Source organism: Necator americanus, chromosome I, assembly GCF_031761385.1.
Source record: "Necator americanus strain Aroian chromosome I, whole genome shotgun sequence".
NCBI classification, from domain to species: domain Eukaryota; kingdom Metazoa; phylum Nematoda; class Chromadorea; order Rhabditida; family Ancylostomatidae; genus Necator; species Necator americanus.
In genome coordinates, this window is record NC_087371.1 from 16,469,300 (window position 1) to 16,488,585 (window position 19,286).

General features: G+C 44.0%; 8 protein-coding genes across 9 annotated transcripts; 5 read left to right on the plus strand and 3 right to left on the minus strand.

The window, feature by feature from the left end:
• Window positions 1-1,357: 1,357 nt before the first annotated feature.
• RB195_005775 (uncharacterized protein) lies at window positions 1,358-1,650 on the minus strand (the record flags this gene model as incomplete). Its single annotated transcript, XM_064178507.1, has 2 exons — window positions 1,358-1,482; window positions 1,545-1,650. 2 exons carry the CDS (start codon window positions 1,648-1,650, stop codon window positions 1,358-1,360), a joined length of 231 nt encoding a protein of 76 aa, XP_064035546.1.
• Window positions 1,651-2,273: 623 nt separating this feature from the next.
• RB195_005776 (uncharacterized protein) lies at window positions 2,274-4,705 on the minus strand (the record flags this gene model as incomplete). The annotated part of the gene is made up of 5 exons (XM_064178508.1): window positions 2,274-2,396; window positions 2,550-2,672; window positions 2,721-2,950; window positions 3,885-4,132; window positions 4,620-4,705. 5 exons carry the CDS (start codon window positions 4,703-4,705, stop codon window positions 2,274-2,276), a joined length of 810 nt encoding a protein of 269 aa, XP_064035547.1.
• A 6,075-nt stretch (window positions 4,706-10,780) lies between these two features.
• On the minus strand, window positions 10,781-11,074 carry RB195_005777 (uncharacterized protein; the record flags this gene model as incomplete). Its single annotated transcript, XM_064178509.1, has 1 exon — window positions 10,781-11,074. One exon carries the CDS (start codon window positions 11,072-11,074, stop codon window positions 10,781-10,783), a length of 294 nt encoding a protein of 97 aa, XP_064035548.1.
• Window positions 11,075-11,269: 195 nt separating this feature from the next.
• RB195_005778 (uncharacterized protein) lies at window positions 11,270-12,175 on the plus strand (the record flags this gene model as incomplete). 2 transcript variants are annotated; one of them, XM_064178511.1, is made up of 2 exons in its annotated part: window positions 11,270-11,847; window positions 11,962-12,175. In XM_064178511.1, the coding sequence occupies 2 exons, from the start codon at window positions 11,270-11,272 to the stop codon at window positions 12,173-12,175; spliced, it is 792 nt and encodes a 263-aa protein (XP_064035549.1). The 2 variants fall into 2 exon arrangements, with proteins under 2 accessions (XP_064035549.1, XP_064035550.1); XM_064178510.1 differs by lacking the exon at window positions 11,962-12,175 and having other exon boundaries at window positions 11,270-11,914.
• Window positions 12,176-12,266: 91 nt separating this feature from the next.
• Window positions 12,267-13,094, plus strand: RB195_005779 (uncharacterized protein; the record flags this gene model as incomplete). The annotated part of the gene is made up of 1 exon (XM_064178512.1): window positions 12,267-13,094. The coding sequence occupies one exon, from the start codon at window positions 12,267-12,269 to the stop codon at window positions 13,092-13,094; it is 828 nt and encodes a 275-aa protein (XP_064035551.1).
• A 101-nt stretch (window positions 13,095-13,195) lies between these two features.
• On the plus strand, window positions 13,196-13,561 carry RB195_005780 (uncharacterized protein; the record flags this gene model as incomplete). Its single annotated transcript, XM_064178513.1, has 1 exon — window positions 13,196-13,561. The coding sequence occupies one exon, from the start codon at window positions 13,196-13,198 to the stop codon at window positions 13,559-13,561; it is 366 nt and encodes a 121-aa protein (XP_064035552.1).
• A 19-nt stretch (window positions 13,562-13,580) lies between these two features.
• Window positions 13,581-13,904, plus strand: RB195_005781 (uncharacterized protein; the record flags this gene model as incomplete). Its single annotated transcript, XM_064178514.1, has 1 exon — window positions 13,581-13,904. One exon carries the CDS (start codon window positions 13,581-13,583, stop codon window positions 13,902-13,904), a length of 324 nt encoding a protein of 107 aa, XP_064035553.1.
• Window positions 13,905-16,350: 2,446 nt separating this feature from the next.
• Window positions 16,351-19,217, plus strand: RB195_005782 (uncharacterized protein; the record flags this gene model as incomplete). The annotated part of the gene is made up of 6 exons (XM_013442258.2): window positions 16,351-16,446; window positions 16,501-16,563; window positions 16,623-16,747; window positions 16,858-16,945; window positions 18,615-18,761; window positions 19,071-19,217. The coding sequence occupies 6 exons, from the start codon at window positions 16,351-16,353 to the stop codon at window positions 19,215-19,217; spliced, it is 666 nt and encodes a 221-aa protein (XP_013297712.2).
• Between the last annotated feature and the right edge of the window lie 69 nt (window positions 19,218-19,286).

The window sequence follows — 19,286 nt, forward strand, 5'->3', positions numbered from 1 at the left end:
GTTGTAGATAGAGCGCTACACTATGTGTAGTTCACTTAATTGCAGAACTCATATCGAAATGCAAATCAGAAGACTGACATTTCCCAAACTTCTCTAGAAGTTTCTGTAATTCGAGCGGGTTAGTAGTAGATCCTGTCATGCGGATAGCTCGTGTTAGATTGCCAGCCGATGCTCCCTAAGTTATGCTTGTTTGCACCGACACCTGTTTCGATGGCAGTTAAGTTGTGTAAAAAACCTAAAAATCTATCAACAAACTGATAACGACAATGATCATGAAAAAACATGAGAAATCATGCTATATAATAACGGGCCTAGTCTGTCGCGTGTGTGTGCGTGTGTGTATGTCTGTGTACGTGTGTGCATGTGTGTATTTGTATGTGTGTATGTGTGTATGTGTGTATTTGTGCGTATGGAAATTCCAAAGAGGTCCAGGGAGGTCCAACGGGTCCACCAGCGTCAGAAAGCAATAAAATGGAGTGGGACAGGTCTCACGGCGTAGAACTGCTGCGGCATAGCGCAATAGTATCGCAGTAGCATCATATCATAGACATGGCCACTCCCCGCGTTGCTTTTCACCTCTATGACTTTTTCGGACTTCTAATTCCTCCCACGTTTGCATCAGGTTGGTAGCATGCCTTTCTCAGAAAGTGGAAACACGAATGAAACCGGCTTATTAAATAGTAACCTGTAGTTCACATGACCCGACATGAAATTTTATTTTTATTAGTACGCGTGTTGTTCACGTCATTTTATGTTAAAACATCATTCTGTGATATCTGTTGGGGGAAATAAGGCGGAACATTCATACTTCGAGTAATGCCTTCAAATTGTATCTATATTATATTTGAATCAAAGGAGTGTTTGAAGCTGAAGTTTGAATATACTACAAATGTAGAACTGACGCGTTTAGTAAGAAAATTATGAAATCCTTCGCCTTTATTTACAATAGGAAGAGAGCGTTGTTAGAAGAACATGAATTTAATCTCACAGAAAATGCCATTACTATTAGGTTTCACTGATCAGTGAAGCAGAGCGAAGCGAACATCACAGAAACTCTGAAGTCCGGCTTTAGCCGGACGTTCAGACTGATGACATTATATAGGTCGAATGCAATTATAATGCAGAATACGTAAGTCTACTAAGAGATTTGTCCCTATAGTTGGAATGTCAACTAGCAAAACAGTCCGCTGACATACTACTAAAGTGGGGGTTTTTAGAAACTCCTAGGCTCACGATACAAGGGCTACTAGATAAGTTCTTTGAATACTCAATGAATACTCAACAACAGCCACACGAGATTGAATACAAAACCTAATCCCATAGTCAAGTTAGTGATTAACAAAAATATCGTAACTGTCTAGAAATGATGACAAAAACAGCGGTTCAACTGAATGAAGGTAGATCTCATTCGAATCAAAGTCCATTCTTTTTGGTGAGAAAAAATTCCATATCCAGACACTTTAGTAAGGCTTGTGAGAAGTCCTTAAGCACGTACATTTAGTAGAGGTCTGGCGAGCATAAACATCTAGAGCATATGAGTTGACCTTGGACAAAGGAGATTGTGCTTAGTGGCCCTTGCATACTTGAAGATGCTGGTCCTGCTTGCTCCTCAGAATGTGTGGAAGGCGATGGCTTGACGAGTGTACACATGTCTCTTTCATGATATCATTGCTCCCTTTGTTCGCCTGATGGCGACTCCAAGTTGAAAAATAACTTCTTCTGCAGGTAGGCTAGAGCCCCGGTGATTGCCTAATTTGGGTCGTTAGGGATCCTCGATAAGTTGCCACGTAGGACCTCTTGCCACCTCAAACTTTGGTGATTGTAGCCCTTACAATAAATCATAGAATAAGGAAAGCACGCACTACGGCAAATATATAATGGAAATCTAACTATCTACAGCGAGCAGTTGGCGTCCTATGTATGAGGTTAGTAGGCGGAGCCAATTGTGGTATAGTCGGGTTAAAACGACATGAAGCACGGTGCATTTGCGTACGCGCTCTAAACAGTGCGGTGGAGACAGCAGTTGGAACCAATGTGGGATCACCGCAAACTGCAGCTATGGGTGGTGCCAGCAAGGGTTCCAGCACGCTCATAACCGTTAGGCTCCATTGAACAGCTTCGAGAGAAGCCGTATACGCAAATGTGTCGTGTTTCATGTCGTTTTGAGCCTACTACCTACTGTAGATGAAGCTTACTGTCAATGATTATGTTGTATTTCTAGACCACTGACTAGCTGACCTCCACAACGGTTTACTGCCTCATAGTGCAGGTGACTACGGGCGCCGAACTACGATGCACAGCGGAGGTTCGTCATCCGGCAGCGTCTCCAAAGTTGTGTTCGACACATCCGACATTCCGACTTTACTCTTACGTAGGCTTTCGAATCGGAAGCCTAGCTAGAGCAAAACTACTGCTAAGATTAAGCACCGTCTCAGCAGAATGTCGCAGGGTGGCTACCTGATCCATATGACCTGTGGTGAAAGCTGGCAACGCTGCTTAGTTTGGAAAAAAAGTCTTTTGCCACACCACCAAAATCACTGCCTCAGTACCCTGTACACTGGCCCCTGCCGTCTCAGACGTCGGACGGTAAGGCGACCGGTGAGAGGCGATGAAATCTCAGGTTGCCCAAGACGGACCAAGGTGACACACGCACGACTCGGCATGGAGACTGTCTCAGACTATGTACTTACAACGCGAGAATAGTGTCCACAGACACTGACCTGCATGCTCTTCTCGGAGCTACCAAGTTTCACGTGATTCCTCTGCAGGAGACCAAGTGCAGAAGGAGCGACGTACGACAGATGAATGACCGCACACTCGTTACTCGTGGAGAGAAAATTCCGTCGCGAAATGTAGGCGGTGTTGGTTTTGTTGTACACCCATCCATCTTGCCGATTCTCACGAGATCCTGTCACCTCGTTTGGCCATTCTTCGCCTTCGCCCTCCGCGCCTAAAACCCAGCAGCATCATCAACTGCTACTCAGCAACCTCAGCAGCTGATGAATCCAAATTGGACGCGTTTTATGAGGAGGAAATGATCCGCAACGAAAAGTCCTTCTACAAATTCGTTGAAGGGGACTTCAACGCAAAATTAAGAAAGGCTACAGAAGAGAAATATGGGGTCGGAAGATCTGGAATAGGAGACTGGAATGTAAATGGCAATCATCTCACAAGGCTGTTATCCGTCGCTCGCCTCTTTCATGGAAATTCTCTTCTCATGAAGAAGGATCAGCGTCGGTGGACATGAAAATCGCCCAATGGCGGGACTCTGCGGAGATCGACCACATACTCACCAACCGGAGGTGGTGTGCGCTTGATTTCTTAGTAGTATCAGGCTTTTGTAGTGGTTCTGATCACCGTCTCCTTTGAAAAAATCCAAAATAGGACTCATCCACACGATAGAAAACAACGTCTGCTATCGGCAACGAAGGGGAAAAGAAGTCGTCTACGACGATTGCGTACTCGAGGACTCCTTGTTCCAAGGTTACTGACACATCGAGGAGGACTCAAGCATAGACTATGCAGTGCTGCTCAGAGGATCACGAGCCTGTGCTGAACGTACCTCGAAACCACGCACGACAAACTTGGATCGATTTCCGAAGACCACCGGGGAATTGTTGGAAAGAAGTAGGACTTTGAGTTTTGATCCGAATGCATCGCACATTGAAGAACAAGTCCAAAGGAGTACCGCAGGGATCTCCGCAAAAGTAATATTCCGCTAGCAGTCTTGCTGAGCGAAGACGGGACTTGCACTTCTTCTCGTCGTGAGATGGAAATCATTGCGGAGAGGTTCTTCTCGAACCTTTTCCGTTCATCAACTCCTGTGTCAAAAGAATCTCCGAACAGAAAGAAAGGATCTCAGACCAGTGGAAGACCTTGCAAACCGTTCTTATCCATAAGAAAGGTAACCGAGGGAACCTTCGGAACTACTGTCCGACATGCTTGCTGAGCGGGTTGTACAAAGTATTCACCAAGCTCATCCCCACGCCCATATCTAGGACGCTGGATGAAGCCCAGCCTCAAGAATAAGCTGGATTCGGTCAGGGGTTCAGCTGCTTGGACCGCATCCACACCGTGTCTAGGGTCATAGAGGTTTCCGGGAATACCGCCTGCCCCTTTCAAGCTTCGTCGACTATGAGAAAGCTTTCGAAAGCGCAGAAACGAATGCAATACTGTCAGCGCTGGTCGGTCAAGGCTTGGACGGATCGTATGTGAGGACACTAACCAATTGCTACGACCGATCCACTACTAAGATACAGCTTTTCCACCGCTCGCTCACCGGAAAGGGCGATACTATATCGCCGAAGCTATTCAATCAATCTAATGCAATCGAATGAATAATGTAATCATTTTCTTGGGAAGAAAAGGGCATACGTGTTGATGAAAGATTCCATTCCAACCTCCATTTTGCAGACTGCATCGTTCTTCTTTCGAGAACTACCAATGAAGCAGAAACGATGATCAAGGAAGTGAACGAAGCATTGAAGAGAACAAGACTGCGAATAAAAAGAAAGAAGACACAGTTCATAAAAAACGCGTACTGCGAGGACGGAGGAGTACAACTTGAAGGGTCCCAACTCAACTTGAAGAAAATCGAGGAAACATCGCAATACGTATACCTCGGACGTTCTGTGAATGTGGAGAACGACTTGAAGTAAGAAATGAATAGAAGGACGGGAACAGCTTGGGCAGCATTCGCACCCATAGGGAAAGCCACGGACCAACTGACCGATCAAAATCTCCGTGCCCATCTGTTTGACTCGACAGTTCTTCCAGCGCTCTGTTACGCAGCGTGCTCAGACACCGCTGCCAGGTCTAGGAAGCTACTCACTATTCACAGAGACCTTGAGAGATGTCTTCTTAAGTCTAACCGGCGCTCAAACCGGTTCCTGACCTAGCTGGTCTTTGCAGCTCCGACTTACGAGCGATATCCCGCCTTCGCGACCCAGCGGAATATATATCGAAAGCAAAGCATAGATGGGCCGGTCATATTTTGAGAAGTATCGACGATAAATGGACCATAAAAATGCTAGAGTGGATACAAAGAGATGCTAAATGCCCTCGAGGGAGACCGCCGACGAGATGGGGTGATGTGTTCGATACACGGGTGGACCAGCTGTGAGCTCAGCTGGATAGGGCTCAAGGACCTCGTCAGCGTCACTCATGAAACTTGAGAACATGGCACAATACAATGGCAAAGGAACAAAGTGGAAGAGATGCTAGGGCCATCACGTCGAGTAAAGACGGGCCATCTAGGTATGTGAGTAAGATCGGCCGAAAGATAACATTAAGCTAGCTTTCAAATGAAACATGAGCAAATCATGAACTACAGAGCGAGTAAAACGTTACAAGCAAATGGAGTATTATACGCCAACATTAATAGATATATAGAGATCTTGGATCCTCTATATTGTGAGCTATTTTGCAGAACCTGCGTGAGTAACCCAATTACATACGTAAACAAATCAGTTATTAATAATTTATGTGCGACATTTACGTCAAAAGTGCGGTCTAAGATAACATGATGCAGATTCTACCAGCCGAGATCCATGAAATGAAAGTCATCGTTGTGGCAAGTTTACAAACAGTTTATAAGGTTAAAAGTGCTTTGCATCGAGAACAATTCCTCTGCTGTTCATTTCATATTCTTCGTCAAAGAATCAAGGGTAGTTACAAAATCTCCCTACTGACCAATTACATACAGTTACAGTCGCACCAGAATATCCAGTTGAAGCTTAACACTTCCGCATCAAATTCCGGAGATATTCAACAGTTACGATATCTGGCTTTGTTTTTTTTTTCACCACGTGACGAAATCTGCGGTGAGGCCTCCAGTACACGCTACAGGTAGTTGCTTGCTAAAGCGTGAAATGTGTGCACTGTTAATACTTGCAATTTCACAGCAAAGCGGGAAAATAATAATTTATTATTCCTGGGAGTGGTTGCTGATTTTCTGGGTTATTGTTTGCTTTTCTCACCTATCTTTCACAGTTATGTGGGCTGCCACTTGTTTGCAGGTACTTTTTATGTTTTTTGATTATATGCATTTGTCAAACTTCTATGTACCTTTTTATCAGAGTCATGCACGATCGTACAGTAGCATCAGAGATCAAGAGTTCGTGTGATTTTATTTAGAACGGTAGGATCAAATATAACAATCAACAAAGTACAATCAACAATGTATGCCCACAAAATTTACAATTCCTGTTTAAACAAGCTAGACACTGATCACATTCACGTTGTTTCAAAAGTCATCGAGAAATCGCTACAGTACAAGATGCGGCTATGAATCATGCTGATGCTTCACCGACTTAAAGAAGACCCTGGACTTAGTTGAGGCGGAAGTGGTCATAGAAGCAATGGACACTCTCGAAATACCTTTATGTTTCTACTCGGTACATAAAGGTACTTCGAGAGTTGTAGGTACTCATCAAAAGAAATTTCGAATGCGGGGAATTCGGTGAATCTTTGCCGAGTGGCAAAATGACTGAGTATGGATAAGTGGCGCAGTTTGCAAGCGACGTCAAGACTAAAAAATGTTTCATAACCATGAATAACCAGTAGCGACGCTTAGCTTGCATAGTCATCACCTTCCACTGTAGCCTCCGTGTTGTCGAAGTTATTACTCCAGTCATAGCTGTGGTACAAATGTCGAATGTGGTGATGAGAATCATGAGGTCATAGGGCCCCGACTGACTGAGCCATTCATTTAAAGTAATGATCTGTCGACTGATGATGCCTTCTCAAATGCTTTTCGAACGGGAAAGCCATTTCCCGCTCAGAAACGATTTCTTGTTGTATGGTCAGTTAGCACTCCGTAAAAGTACAGCGCGTCTACGCGAGCACAGGTAGATCCTAGCGCGGCAGGGCTGTCCCACTCAACTGCCTTAACACCAACGTTTGTAAGCGCATATGTATAAAATTTGTATAACACATGAGTTATCGTTTCTTCCGCAGTATCCAATGGTTCGCATAATTATGTACATGCGACACAAACGAAGGATGACAGAAGCTACTGCACACTGTGTCAAACGAAACGTGAAAAAGTGGAATTGAAGATAGGATGTCGCAGTGACAAGTTTATTAAAAGGTATCACCCTGCGAAACTGAGATACGGATTTTAGGTAGAATATTCGTATACGGGATCGCAGACTATGGAGAGAATTGTGATTCCGTCCATCTCTTCCTAATTGCCGTAAAAAACAGCCCGGAAGATACGGCTTCAAGCGTTCCGGCGTGCTACTTTCTACAACGAGTTCGACTCGATTGGAGCGTGCCAGCCTTGTGCACGCGCCGCATCTTCCGAGCCGTTTTATAAGGCAATTAGGAAGAAATGGACGGAATCACCCCCTCTCCATAATCTACTATGCTGTATACGAATACTCCGCCTGAAATCCGTACCACCTCAGGTTCGTGGGGTGATGCCTTTAACCCGCCAGGGCCCATCTAAATCGACTTAAACGGCTGCGCGGGCGATCGCGTAGCGGCAGGCTTGCTCGCTGCTAGCTCTTATGTATCTGCGGCTCCATCACATGCTGAGAGCCTATGATTGCGAGAATTGGTCGTGAAATCGTCTCGAATATAGAAGGCTTCTAACTTCTATCAAGGCAACCGAAGGAATCTTCCTTCTGCTACTTGTGAGTTCGACAACAGAGCAGATCTCTACATTAAAAAATGGTGGTAGTATGAAACGAAAGAATGTTTCTAAAGGTACTATGCTAGCATAAGCGGATAGAAATTACCAACACCTGCTCATGTTATGTTTGCTTACGAAAAACGAAAAAAGGATATCGCTGCTAAGAACCAGGGAAAAGTTCGAGAATCTCTGAAAGCCTTCATCTCTATTGCCTGTTCTCAAGTATCTAAATCCTCATGATTAATTTCCGTGAACCTTCACAGAGCGTACGACTTGACTGGTGTTTGACGTTGAAATCCTAATACCAAGTCATTTATTTTTGTTTTTCAGATACTATCTGATGACCACTTTAAATAAGTTTTCCTTCATATTTGTGTTAACGCCCACCATCTTTTTCATTCAGCTTGTTTTAGATGATTCACCCTCGAATCATTATAGGCCGTAAGAGACATGTTTGTCCATAAAAGTATATCACAGATAGCCGTTCAGCAAGCATCTTTCAGACGTCTGCACAACCCAAGTCCACATATTTTTGAAAAGATAGACGAAAAAGAAACCCAAGAAAAAAGTGTTTCTAAGACCGAGATTGAAGGGGTAGCTGCGAGCAAACAACTTTTAGATGTAGCAAAAGGGATAGGCTGAAAATTGCGGAAGTAAGAGTCACCTAAGTCCCTGCCAAATCCACACTAGCACATGTCATAACGTCACGTTCTAACCAACACTGTCAGCTTTACAGATATCTCCAGAAGTAACTTACAATGCAAAGTGCAAACTATTAGATGAACGTTAGCAGCTAGTGCAGACGCGCTAGCTTTGCTCACAGTGGAATAAGTACTTCTGGAAACAACAGCTTAATGAAGATGTGCTAGGTGACAGTAAACAACAGAAGCGGTCATGCCCTGTTCGTTATTCAAGTTCTAAATTATTTTCATTCAAATCAAAATGAATTCGCACACATGCCTTCAACCAAGCGGAGCTCCAAGTCCGCTAAAGAGCCAGAAAAGCGGTAGAACGGCCACCACCTAGCGCACTCCAAACCCACTAGAGCGGCTACTGCGCGACCGTCAGTGCAGCCGTTTAACCCGCCAGGCCGCCACCGGAACCACATTTAGGCCTCAAGTAAAATGTGCCCCCCTACACATGGGATTTGACGGCAAGGTGGATAACTGTAGTCAGGTCAATACGACATGAAGCACGGACATTTGCGCAAGCGGCTGCGCTCGAAGCGGAGCGGTGGAGCGTAACGGTTGGGATCGCGTAAGGACCCTCACTGCCGCCACTCACCTCTGCTGTTCGCCATGGTCCCACCTCGATTGCAACCGCTTCTCGACCGCACTGCGGTCGCTTACGTAACGGTCTGTGCTTCATGTCGTTTTGACCCAACTATACTTCTGAAGAGATCGATTCCAGCAGGCAAATGAACCGAATGCGATAACTTGGCACAGCTCAAGTGTGTTTTATTAGGTATTTTTACTTCAGGAATCGAGAATAGTGGTCCTTGGTTATCGTTGTTCCACTTTCTTTTCATTCTTTTGAAGGAAGCTCATTGTTTTGTCAGATTCTGGGTTTCTTCAGTCAACGTCGTAAATTGTGTTAGTTAAGCAATTCAAGTCAATTATCATCACTGAAAAACTAGAGCTAAAAATAAAAATGATTAAAATTCTTGAAAATAAAGTCACGCTAACCATCAAAGACTGTTTAAACCTTAATTTTTCGATGGCTTTTTCGAACTGAGAGCAACTACATGTGAAAAAAGTACTTGTTCTGAGGGCAGAATTCGAAAAATTAACACCTTTCCTTAAAATAAAATAGCAAGTTGTTTGGCTACAAAGATAAAAGTAAAAGGTCGTTCTTCCGACCTTTTACTTTTATATTTGTATCTTGTATGTATCTTTTACTTTTTTATTTTATGATCAAACAACTAGACTCATATCAAGGTTTCGCCAAGGTTTTCCCTTTCACCACACTTTTATTCTACTTTTTACTCGACTAGTATATGTTGAGATGTCCTCATGGGTTTTCCTTCTGCGAATTCGTACGAAGTAAAAATGAAAAAAAAAGAAACCAGTTTTCATTCGCTTTTTCAGCGCAGAAGAATATGGTTTTCAAAACATGTATGACAAATATTGTATTTTCGAAGGCGGATTTTTAATTGGCTTGTGGCATATCCACATTTTGAGTGATGAACTACAAGCACGCGGCACGCATATGTGCACGTTAAAACTTTTCATTCCGTTTCCACTCTTCGTTTATTGTTAGGTGCATTTTGAGGAGGAACATCTTATCTACATTCCATTTATTTTGTCAGTGCACACAGTTGGTCTAGAGAGTCACGACATTGCCGTATACATTCCTTACGGAATCTCTTGTGCAACTGCGGTAGCTGACTTCTCTCTTCACACCGCTCATGACAAAGGTTCAGTTTGGTTTTTACTGATTGTTCGCGGTTATCATGAGGTTTACTTACTAATGATCTTATCACACTATGCACAGGTACTTGCAAAAACACAGGGTATTTTTTAATGATGTCACTCAGATCCTGCCGTATTATCTCTGCTGTTCTTTGTTGTTCTGATATTGTTCTTAGTTATAGTATCAGAACAACCAAGAATAGCATTAAAAATGTTGCACTGAGCGGCTGTAGTTTTTTTTTTTTTTGAATTGTTGTAAACGAGGAGAGGAGAGGGGTTTTCCTGCCTATATAAAGAAGGAGTATTTCACTGCAGCCTGATTCATGATGTAGCTATTGTTGTTTTTGTAGTGTTGTGATTTTTGCTCTAATTGTTATCAAGTTATAGTTATCAGATTTTTCGTGTTGTTGCCGACAACATCTACCTGTGAAACCAATGATTTCTTACGGTTATTATCTGATGTCTTTGACTATGCACGTTTCAGGGTGTCATTTCAGTTCGTGAAGTTGTTGACTTGTAGTTGTTGTGTACTTTGTTGTGTTTGTTACTTTGTGTAATAAATGTACGTGCAAACGTGACAAATACATATGAATGAAAAGAACCAGAAATTTCAGATCCAAACGCCCTGAAGAGGAAAAACGGTCATTAAACGTCAGAAGCTAGGTAAGGATATCATAAAAGCGTAATATTATACCATTATTATACCAGCCACGGATCTCCCTCACTAGAGGGATCACAGCCGGTTAGTCGCGAGGCTACGTGGCGAGTCCCCGGGTGGCGGATAGGGGGCTAATCGCGGACCAAAAGCGACTTTGTGCTTGCCCGGAGAAGCGGGTGGATTCAGGGGATGGAGTCCCTGTTTCTGCTGAGCCAGGACTGACTCACGACATCCTTGTATCCAGCATGTCGGTCCGGCCAAAAGCCTCTGCGAGGTGCAAGGAAGGCGGTTTGGAGTCGCCTCCAACAAATAAGCTCCACATGTCCACTCCGGGAAACTCATGGGGCTAGAGGCTTTCAATCTGCCCATGGGTTTTGAAATTCTTTTGCATGTCACAGTAATAGAAAACCGTCTCTTAATTTCGGAGGAAAGCTTGGCACGGTAGCGCCAGGTAGGACGGAGTTGCAGGAATCATATAGGCTACCGAAACGGAAAAGGACTAGGATGGCGATCTGTACTTAAAAGGCACCTACGATTGCATTGGAAGCGGTCATCGAAGATCTGATGATGCAAGCCAAGAAGATCAAGTACGACGTCATAGCGACGAGACGACGTCCCCCTCTCAACGCCATATATGAAACTGGAGAAGAGCTGTTCTTAGGAACATGTGACAGTAGAGGTGTTGGTGGAGTTGGCGTCCTCGTCAACACGAATATGGAAAAGAACATCGACTCTTTCGAACAACTTACGACCCGAATCGGACGTCTGCGGATGAGAAGATGTGGCCCAATACCAGCTTTGACTATCTTCGTCGCTTACGCTCCAACATCAAGCTACGAAGAAGTCGAAGCTTTCTATATGGACCTGGAGAAGTTCTACCAAGAAGATCATGCCTTCTACAAGGTCATAATTGGCGATTTCAACGCTAAGGTTGGCCCAAGAAAAATGCCGGAGAAACTTCACATCGGGACCCACGGCCTACAATGGAATGACCAGGGGGAGAGGCTCTCCGAGATCATCATGACGACTAAGACCATCCATGGGAACTCGCAATTCCAGAAGCCCTCCTCTCTACGCTGGACGTGGGAGTCACCCGGTGGAGGGTACCGTAATGAAATAGACCACATCATCGTCAATAAAAGGTACTGCCTGACGGACGTCGCTGTTTTATCAAAGTTCTATGCGGGATCGGACCATCGCCTTCTCTGAGGAGGATTTCCCTTCACAAGGAGAGCAGAAAAAGCCGCCAAGTTCAGAGGGAGAAATCCCAGAACTATTAGCAACTGGGATCTCTTCGCTACGCTAGCCGGCTTTTGGAAAGATTCCGCAATGGACAACATCGACGAGGAATGTGACCGGCTCGTTGAACACCTTCACGACTGTGCGAAGAAGGCTGAGAGTCGCAGGGAACCAAGAACTCACGTCCGTGCTCGCAACGCTTTGCAGAGAGGCGATAAAGGAAGACTTTAAAGAGAGAAGAACAGAAGTGCTAGCTGAAGCTGCAGAGGCGGGAAAAAGCATCCGCTGAGCCTGTCGAGACTTCGCCAGTCCCAAGACGAGGATGACTGCTCTCCGGAACGGGAAGGGAACAACCATCGCATCGAGAAGGAGAATGGAAAAAATCATCTACGACTTCTACTCTGATCTCTTCGACAGCCATGTCCACTTGCCTCCTCACCATCTGAGGGAAGACGGACATGTCATTCCAAAGGTTCTCCCGCCTGAAATACGACATACTATCATGTTGGTAAGAAATCTAACGGCACCCGGTTCCGACAGAATAAAACCAGAACACCTGAAGAACCTTCCGCCAGTACTCATCAACACCCTGGCGAGGATCTTCACACGTTACCTGTCGGAATGCAAGGTTCCTAAGCAGTGGAAGACCAGCCAGACCGTGTTGTTGTATAAAAAGGGAGATCCACATGACATCGGCAACTATCGTCCAATCTACCTACTGTCCGTCATCTACAAGCTCTTTACAAGAGTAATCCTTAATAGGATTGAAAAAGTCTTGGATGAAGGACAGCCATGTGAGCAAGCAGGGTTTCGAAAAAGATTCAGCACTATTGACTACATTCACACTGTTTCGAAACTCATCGAGGTATCACGAGAGTACAAGATGCCGCTCTGTATCACCTTCATCGACTTAAAGAAGACCTTCGACTCAGTTGAGACGGAGGCGGTCGTGGAAGCCTTGGACAACCAAGGCGTCCCTACTCAGTACATAAAGGTACTTCGAGAGTTGTACAGTAACTTCATGACCGAAATTTCGCCATTCTACAAGAACATCATCATTGACGTGAAGAGGGGGATCCGACAGGGTGATACAATCTCACCCAAAATATTCACAGCCACCCTCGAGAAGGCAATGCGAAAGTTGGAATGAGACTACATGGGAGTGGAGGTTGATGGTCGGCCCGTCTACACCATTTGCGCTTTGTTGATGACATCGTACTGATAACACCTAGCATCAGCCAAGCGGAACGAATGCTGACCGAATTCGACGAAACATGTGGATGCATCGGTCTTCAGCTGAATCTACAAAAAACGATGTTCATGAGGAACGGATGGGTCTCGGATGCCCCACTCACGCTCAACGGAACGAACATATCCGAATGCACCAACTATGTTTACCTCTGTCGGGAATTGAAAATGATCAACGACCTGACCCCCGAGCCTGAGCAGACGAGCGGCTTGGGGAGCGTACAAGCGCATCGAGGATGTAGTGAAGAAGACCAGGAACACCCGGCTCCGTGCTCACCTCTTCAACACCACCGTACTTCCTGCTTTGACCAATGCTTCGGAAACCTGAGCATTTCGCAAGCAGAAAGAAAACGCAGTGAGCGTCATTGAACGCGCAGTTGAGAGAGTGATGCTAGGAGTATCCCGTTTCACGCAAGTGAGGGACGGGATTCGAAGTTCTCTCCTACGTCAGCGATCGAAGATTAGAGACGCCGCCGCGTTTGCCAAGGAAAGTAAAATAAGGTGGGCCGGACACGTGATGCGCTTTAATGACAACCGTTGGACCGGAGCTGTGAGCGACTGTGTTCCCCGCGATACTAAGCGCACTACAGGAAGACCGCCGACCCGATGGTCAGATTTCTTCACGAAGTCCTTCAAAGAAAAATATGATGCTCTTCGTGTCCCACGCGAAAGGAGGAACCACTGGGCTACTCTGGCACGCGACCGGGGCTAATGGAAGAATTACTGGCGTCCGCTCGACCAGTTCGAAGATCAACGGGAGTCAAGGTGATCAAGGTGAAGGTGATTATACCAGCCTGGACGTCCGGCTAAAGTCGGACTTCAAGAATTTTTTCTTTGGTGTTCGCTTCGCTCGCTTTCACCGATCAATAAGAAATAACAGCAGCGACATTTTTGTAAAATTAGAATTGCTTTTTTCTATCGACGCTCTCTTCAATTTTTTTACCCGAAAATTTAAGCACAGATGAAAGATTTTATGGTTTTCCCCTAAATGAGTCAGTTCTATATTTGGAGAACAGTCAAACTTATTTTACATCTATGTTTTTTCAAAAATTAAATCTCCACAATTTGGAAACATTACTCAAAGTATGGGTCTCCTCCGTTCTCAACTATTAGCACAGAATGATGTGCTAACATGGAATGATATGAACATCACTGTCGTAGTGATAAAAGTAACGTTCTACCTCAGATCGCGTGAACTGTTAGCTACTATAAATTGTATTTGATCAGGCGTTCGCACGTGTGTTTTCTCTTTTTGAAGAAAGGATGCCAACAGCATCAGGAGACATACTGGGAAATATAGATATGCGAAGGGACCATAGAAACACCATTCCGACCCCATGGGTCCCTTCAAACCCCATTTTACACCTATCTGACTCAGGGGCACGAATTCAACGCCGCAGGACCCGTCTCACCCATTTTTACTGCGTTGAGGCTCCAGCGCACCAAACCGACGCCACGGTGTCGGTCTCCCTCTTTTTGGAACTTCTTGACTGAGACACGCATACACAGACGCAAACGCGTGACAAAATAAGCTCGTTATTACATAGCATTATAGTATGCAAATTTGGAAGTATATATTGACCCTCACTAACATATGAGAGAAACAAACTTGCCTTATCAAGGTTAACATACATAGCTATATATTTTTGTTATGTGGTCACACACACATAGATGTACATATACATACACATATATACATATACATATACATACACATACACGCGCGCGTTATTATATCATGCTATATAATAACGCGCGTTGTGTGTGTGTGTGTGTGTGTGTGTGTGTGTGTGTGTGTGTGTGTGTGTGTGTGTGTGTGTGTGTGTGTGTGTGTGTGTGTGTGTGTGTGTGTGTGTGTGTGTGTGTGTGTGTGTGTGTGTGTGTGTGTGTGTGTGTGTGTGTGTGTGTGTGTGTGTGTGTGTGTGTGTGTGTGTGTGTGTGTGTGTGTGTGTGTGTGTGTGTGTGTGTGTGTGTGTGTGTGTGTGTGTGTGTGTGTGTGTGTGTGTGTGTGTGTGTGTGTGTGTGTGTGTGTGTGTGTGTGTGTGTGTGTGTGTGTGTGTGTGTGTGTGTGTGTGTGTGTGTGTGTGTGTGTGTGTGTGTGTGTGTGTGTGTGTGTGTGTGTGTGTGTCATTGCCATGCATCTGATAGGCGAGCACTCTACCTTTTCACCATTGTCTGAAGTTATATAACTTTGTATGTTGGCTTTGATAAGGCATGTTAGTTTCTCTCATATGTTAGTGGAGTAAATAAACTTTACAATCATGCTATATAATAAGTTATATTGCTCTCTAAGTATAGAACCGGCGCATTTAGGGAAAAACCATAAAATCTTACATCTATGCTTAAATTTTCGGGTAAAAAATTGAAGAAAGGGTTGATAAAAAAGGAATTCTAATTTCCCAAAAAATCTACTGTTTTTTTTTCTTACTGATCGGTGAAAGCGAGCGAAGTGAACACCAAAATAAGCCTGAAGTCCGGTTTTAGCCGAACGTTCAGGCTGGTAGCATGATAAGCGTGATAAGCGTAAGGAATTATCCACCTTGCCGTCAAATCCCACGTGGGGCGTTTTATTCGACGCCTAAATGCGACTACGGTGGCGGCTTGGGAGGTTAAATCATCTTGTTATCGCAGCGTATTAGCTTGCATTAGAGAACAAATTGTACAACGGGATAAAAAAACAGTAATCGCACACCACTAATATGTATGAAGCAATCATAACGATAGAAATCATAAAAAAAGAAAACTAACCTGCTTGATCCTTAATACTAAATGGACGCAGGCAGTAAAATCAGGAACTCTTATTTTGCAAGTCATTGCGTGGTGTGTGGTCTGCACACTTCACAACATACTCGACGCCTCTTAACGGAAGTTTCGCAGGTGCGGATTCTATAAGCTTGTGTGGGTTCTGTCGTTCTCTCAGGACGCTTCCTTTTGTAGGAGTTGTAGCTTCAAAATTCGTTTAGCTTTTGTTTGTTATTAGCTCATTGCGGCAGGGGTTTTGTATTGCTTTCTGCTTTTCAAAAGAGTACTTTACCGCCACGGAACTCCTATAGAATTTCTAATTCTACCGTTTTATCTACGTAGGAATTGTTTTTCCGTCTGGATACGATTCCTGCTTTTGGAAAGAGAAAACGTAGACAGGATCGAGGACATTGGATATGCCTAAAAAGTTCGCTACCGAAAACACAAAGGCGACGGCAGCCCGAGAACGGAAAGCTGCAGCTAAAAAAGACGAACAAGAGCGGAAGCAAAAGGTTCTGTGGTTTTTTCTAGTGTTTCTGTTGTTTATCGAATTTGTTGCTTTTCAGGCAGTTGAAGATGCATATTGGGCAGACGACGACAAGTTGGTGAATAGAAAGTTGCAGCGCAAAGTTGGTAACTTCGTATCTCATGCGTATTTCTTTTCAATTCATTATGATTTCTTCTTCAGGATGAAGAGGAAAGGAAGCGTGCGGAAGCATTGAGACGCAAAGAAGAAAACCGAAAACTCGCTGAGGCGGAGATGAGCGAGCTTTCTTCGAAGGCAGCTGGGTCTCAGCCTCAAAAGGTTACAAGGTACGAAGTATTAGATATTTTTGTTTTGTGATATCCTCTCTCCATAAGTTTAATTTCAGGAATTTAATTTAATAATTTTAAGTTTCAGGAATAGGGTTTGTTTTGTTCAGAGCTACAATCGATTCGAGAAAGGAGCTTGAGCTTCGTTTGCGGATGGAAGAGGAGAAGCGACTGAAACTCGCCGCAGAGAAAATTGAGGTGCTCCTTTTTAGCCAGCTGTTCTGTATAGGTTTCGAATTAAATTGCCACTTGTAGCCATTTCTAACGCTCAAAGTTCTTTTTGTTCATATCTAGTTCCACTTCCTTTGTATAGACCCTCGACTCTGGTTAATGGCGTTCTCATATAGAAATCAAGCTTAGGAAGTTTGGTAAGGAACGCTTTGCCAACCATTAAAATGTGAAGGCGGTCTTTTCACCAACCGTCCAGAAATAAAGGGATCCCTTCGCCAACTGTCCATAACTGAAGGGACGCCGGCTATCGCATCTGCGCTCTGACCAGCATAATTTTTTTTCCAAAGGACTTGCGAAGTCGTCGATAGTCAAAGTGAAGCAAGAGTGAGTGATTGCTAAGAAACTTTATTACAGCTAACGTTTCGGCGTCAGAGGCTGGAAAGTCAGATCATTAATATATACTCGATGTAACATATCCTAATCCAGAACAAGTCATCATTCCCTAAAATGCTGCATTCAAAATCGAAACCAAGAGTCTAAATCACCTAGGTAGCCGCGTTGCCGTGATATTAGCGGACCTCCGGGTGATAAAATGGCTCCGCTAATATTAATTTGCGGAGTGATTTTATCACGCGAATTAATACTAATTAGGATGCCACCTGCATATGACCCTGTGGACCAAAACCGGCAAAGGTCTCGATACAGAGCTAGCTCGTTGGTCACGGCTATGCACTCTTCCTTTCTATTCATTTTTAGACTTTTAGGGCTTATCCAAAACACCTCCAAAGTTCTGCGAGCCACAGTTTCGTAAGATAGGATCGTGGCAGCTATACAGAAAGGAGCATTTCATTTTCATGACGTTTTCTGCGATGGGTTCCGAGAGGGTTGCTACGTTTGAATGTTTCATCCCATATAGATGTTCTTTAATACGAACACAAAGACGTCGCCTTGTTTCGCCAATATATTGCTCGCCGCATGTTTTGCACGAAATCAAATAAACTACACCAGAGACTATGCAGTCGCCTGCCTCACCAAATTGGCATATTACACAGCTTTGAGCCAGGCAAATGTAATAGTACATTCTGTTTCGGACTAACTTCTTCTTGAGATTTGTGGGAGGTATTTCTACAACTATAACTTGGTCATCGAGACCACTTCTAATCAGACTGACCCTTATCGCCTTCGTCGTCGGTCACGAAAGGTAAGCAGAAATTGATCTTTTCTGAGTCATCCACTGTGGCATAATCTCGCTGCGCAATAAGACCTGGCCTTCGAGGTACATCAGCAATGTAACCAGTAGAAGTTGCGATCCGATGCGCTACGTTAACCGCATCGATCCGCTCCTGGACATCAGATGTCACCCTTACGGCTGTCCCAAACATGTTCCGACCTAGAATGACAATGAATGTTGTAACCTAAAATAAATGATTTCTTAGTTTTCTAAGAGTGAGCGGAAAGACGGTGAACTAATATGTTTTTACTACTAGGTTTTCTAAACCAGGGTGTCTTCCACTGTTGGACCACTGTATTTACACGCTAACAATCTTGGCTCTTGCTTCAATTTGACTACTGACAAGTTGCAATCTCTATGCCAAGATTCAAGGAAGGTCGAACTTTCGCACTTGCACAGTATTTTACAGTGCGCCCAGGCTATCGCCCTTATCCAGTAATTGATTCAGTATTACTTGTTTTAAAGGTGGTCGACCATCTCGAAGAGAACCTGAACCAGTTAGAGGTGGGCACGGAATCAGCTCGAACAGTTTCTGAAGCTATTCAAATACTCGGAGGAAGCAATGAAGAGATTGATAAGCACCCTGAAAAGCGAATGCGAGCCGCTTACCTTGTGAGTAATCACACTTTATGAATTCTATATTTTAACTTTTATTCCTTTACGTAACAATTCGAATATGATTCAATACGATGGGAGAGTCTTAACAAATTTTCGTTTTTACCTTCTGCTAAGGACGATTACTGTTGAACTCTGTATCTTTCCCATTTTATTGAAGTCAAAAAGTTAGCTATAGTAAGATTTTTATTGCATTTGTAAGATATCTATCAAATTAATATCATTGTAGATTGAAAATATGTTGCTCCAGAAGTCATTATTCCGGTTAATTCGATTGATTTTTGACTATCGAACTGAATTTTATAGGCTTTCGAGGAAGCTATGCTGCCGAAAATGAAGCAGGAACATCCAACGTACCGACTTTCTCAGCTGAAACAGCTTCTCAAGAAAGAATGGCAGAAGTCACCTGAGAACCCATTGAACGCCAAACTCATGGCACTTTCCGCCAAATAAACGGGTCTTTAACACCAATAAGCAATTCGTAATTATTTATTTTTATGATGCGATTGTTTGTTTGTAAGT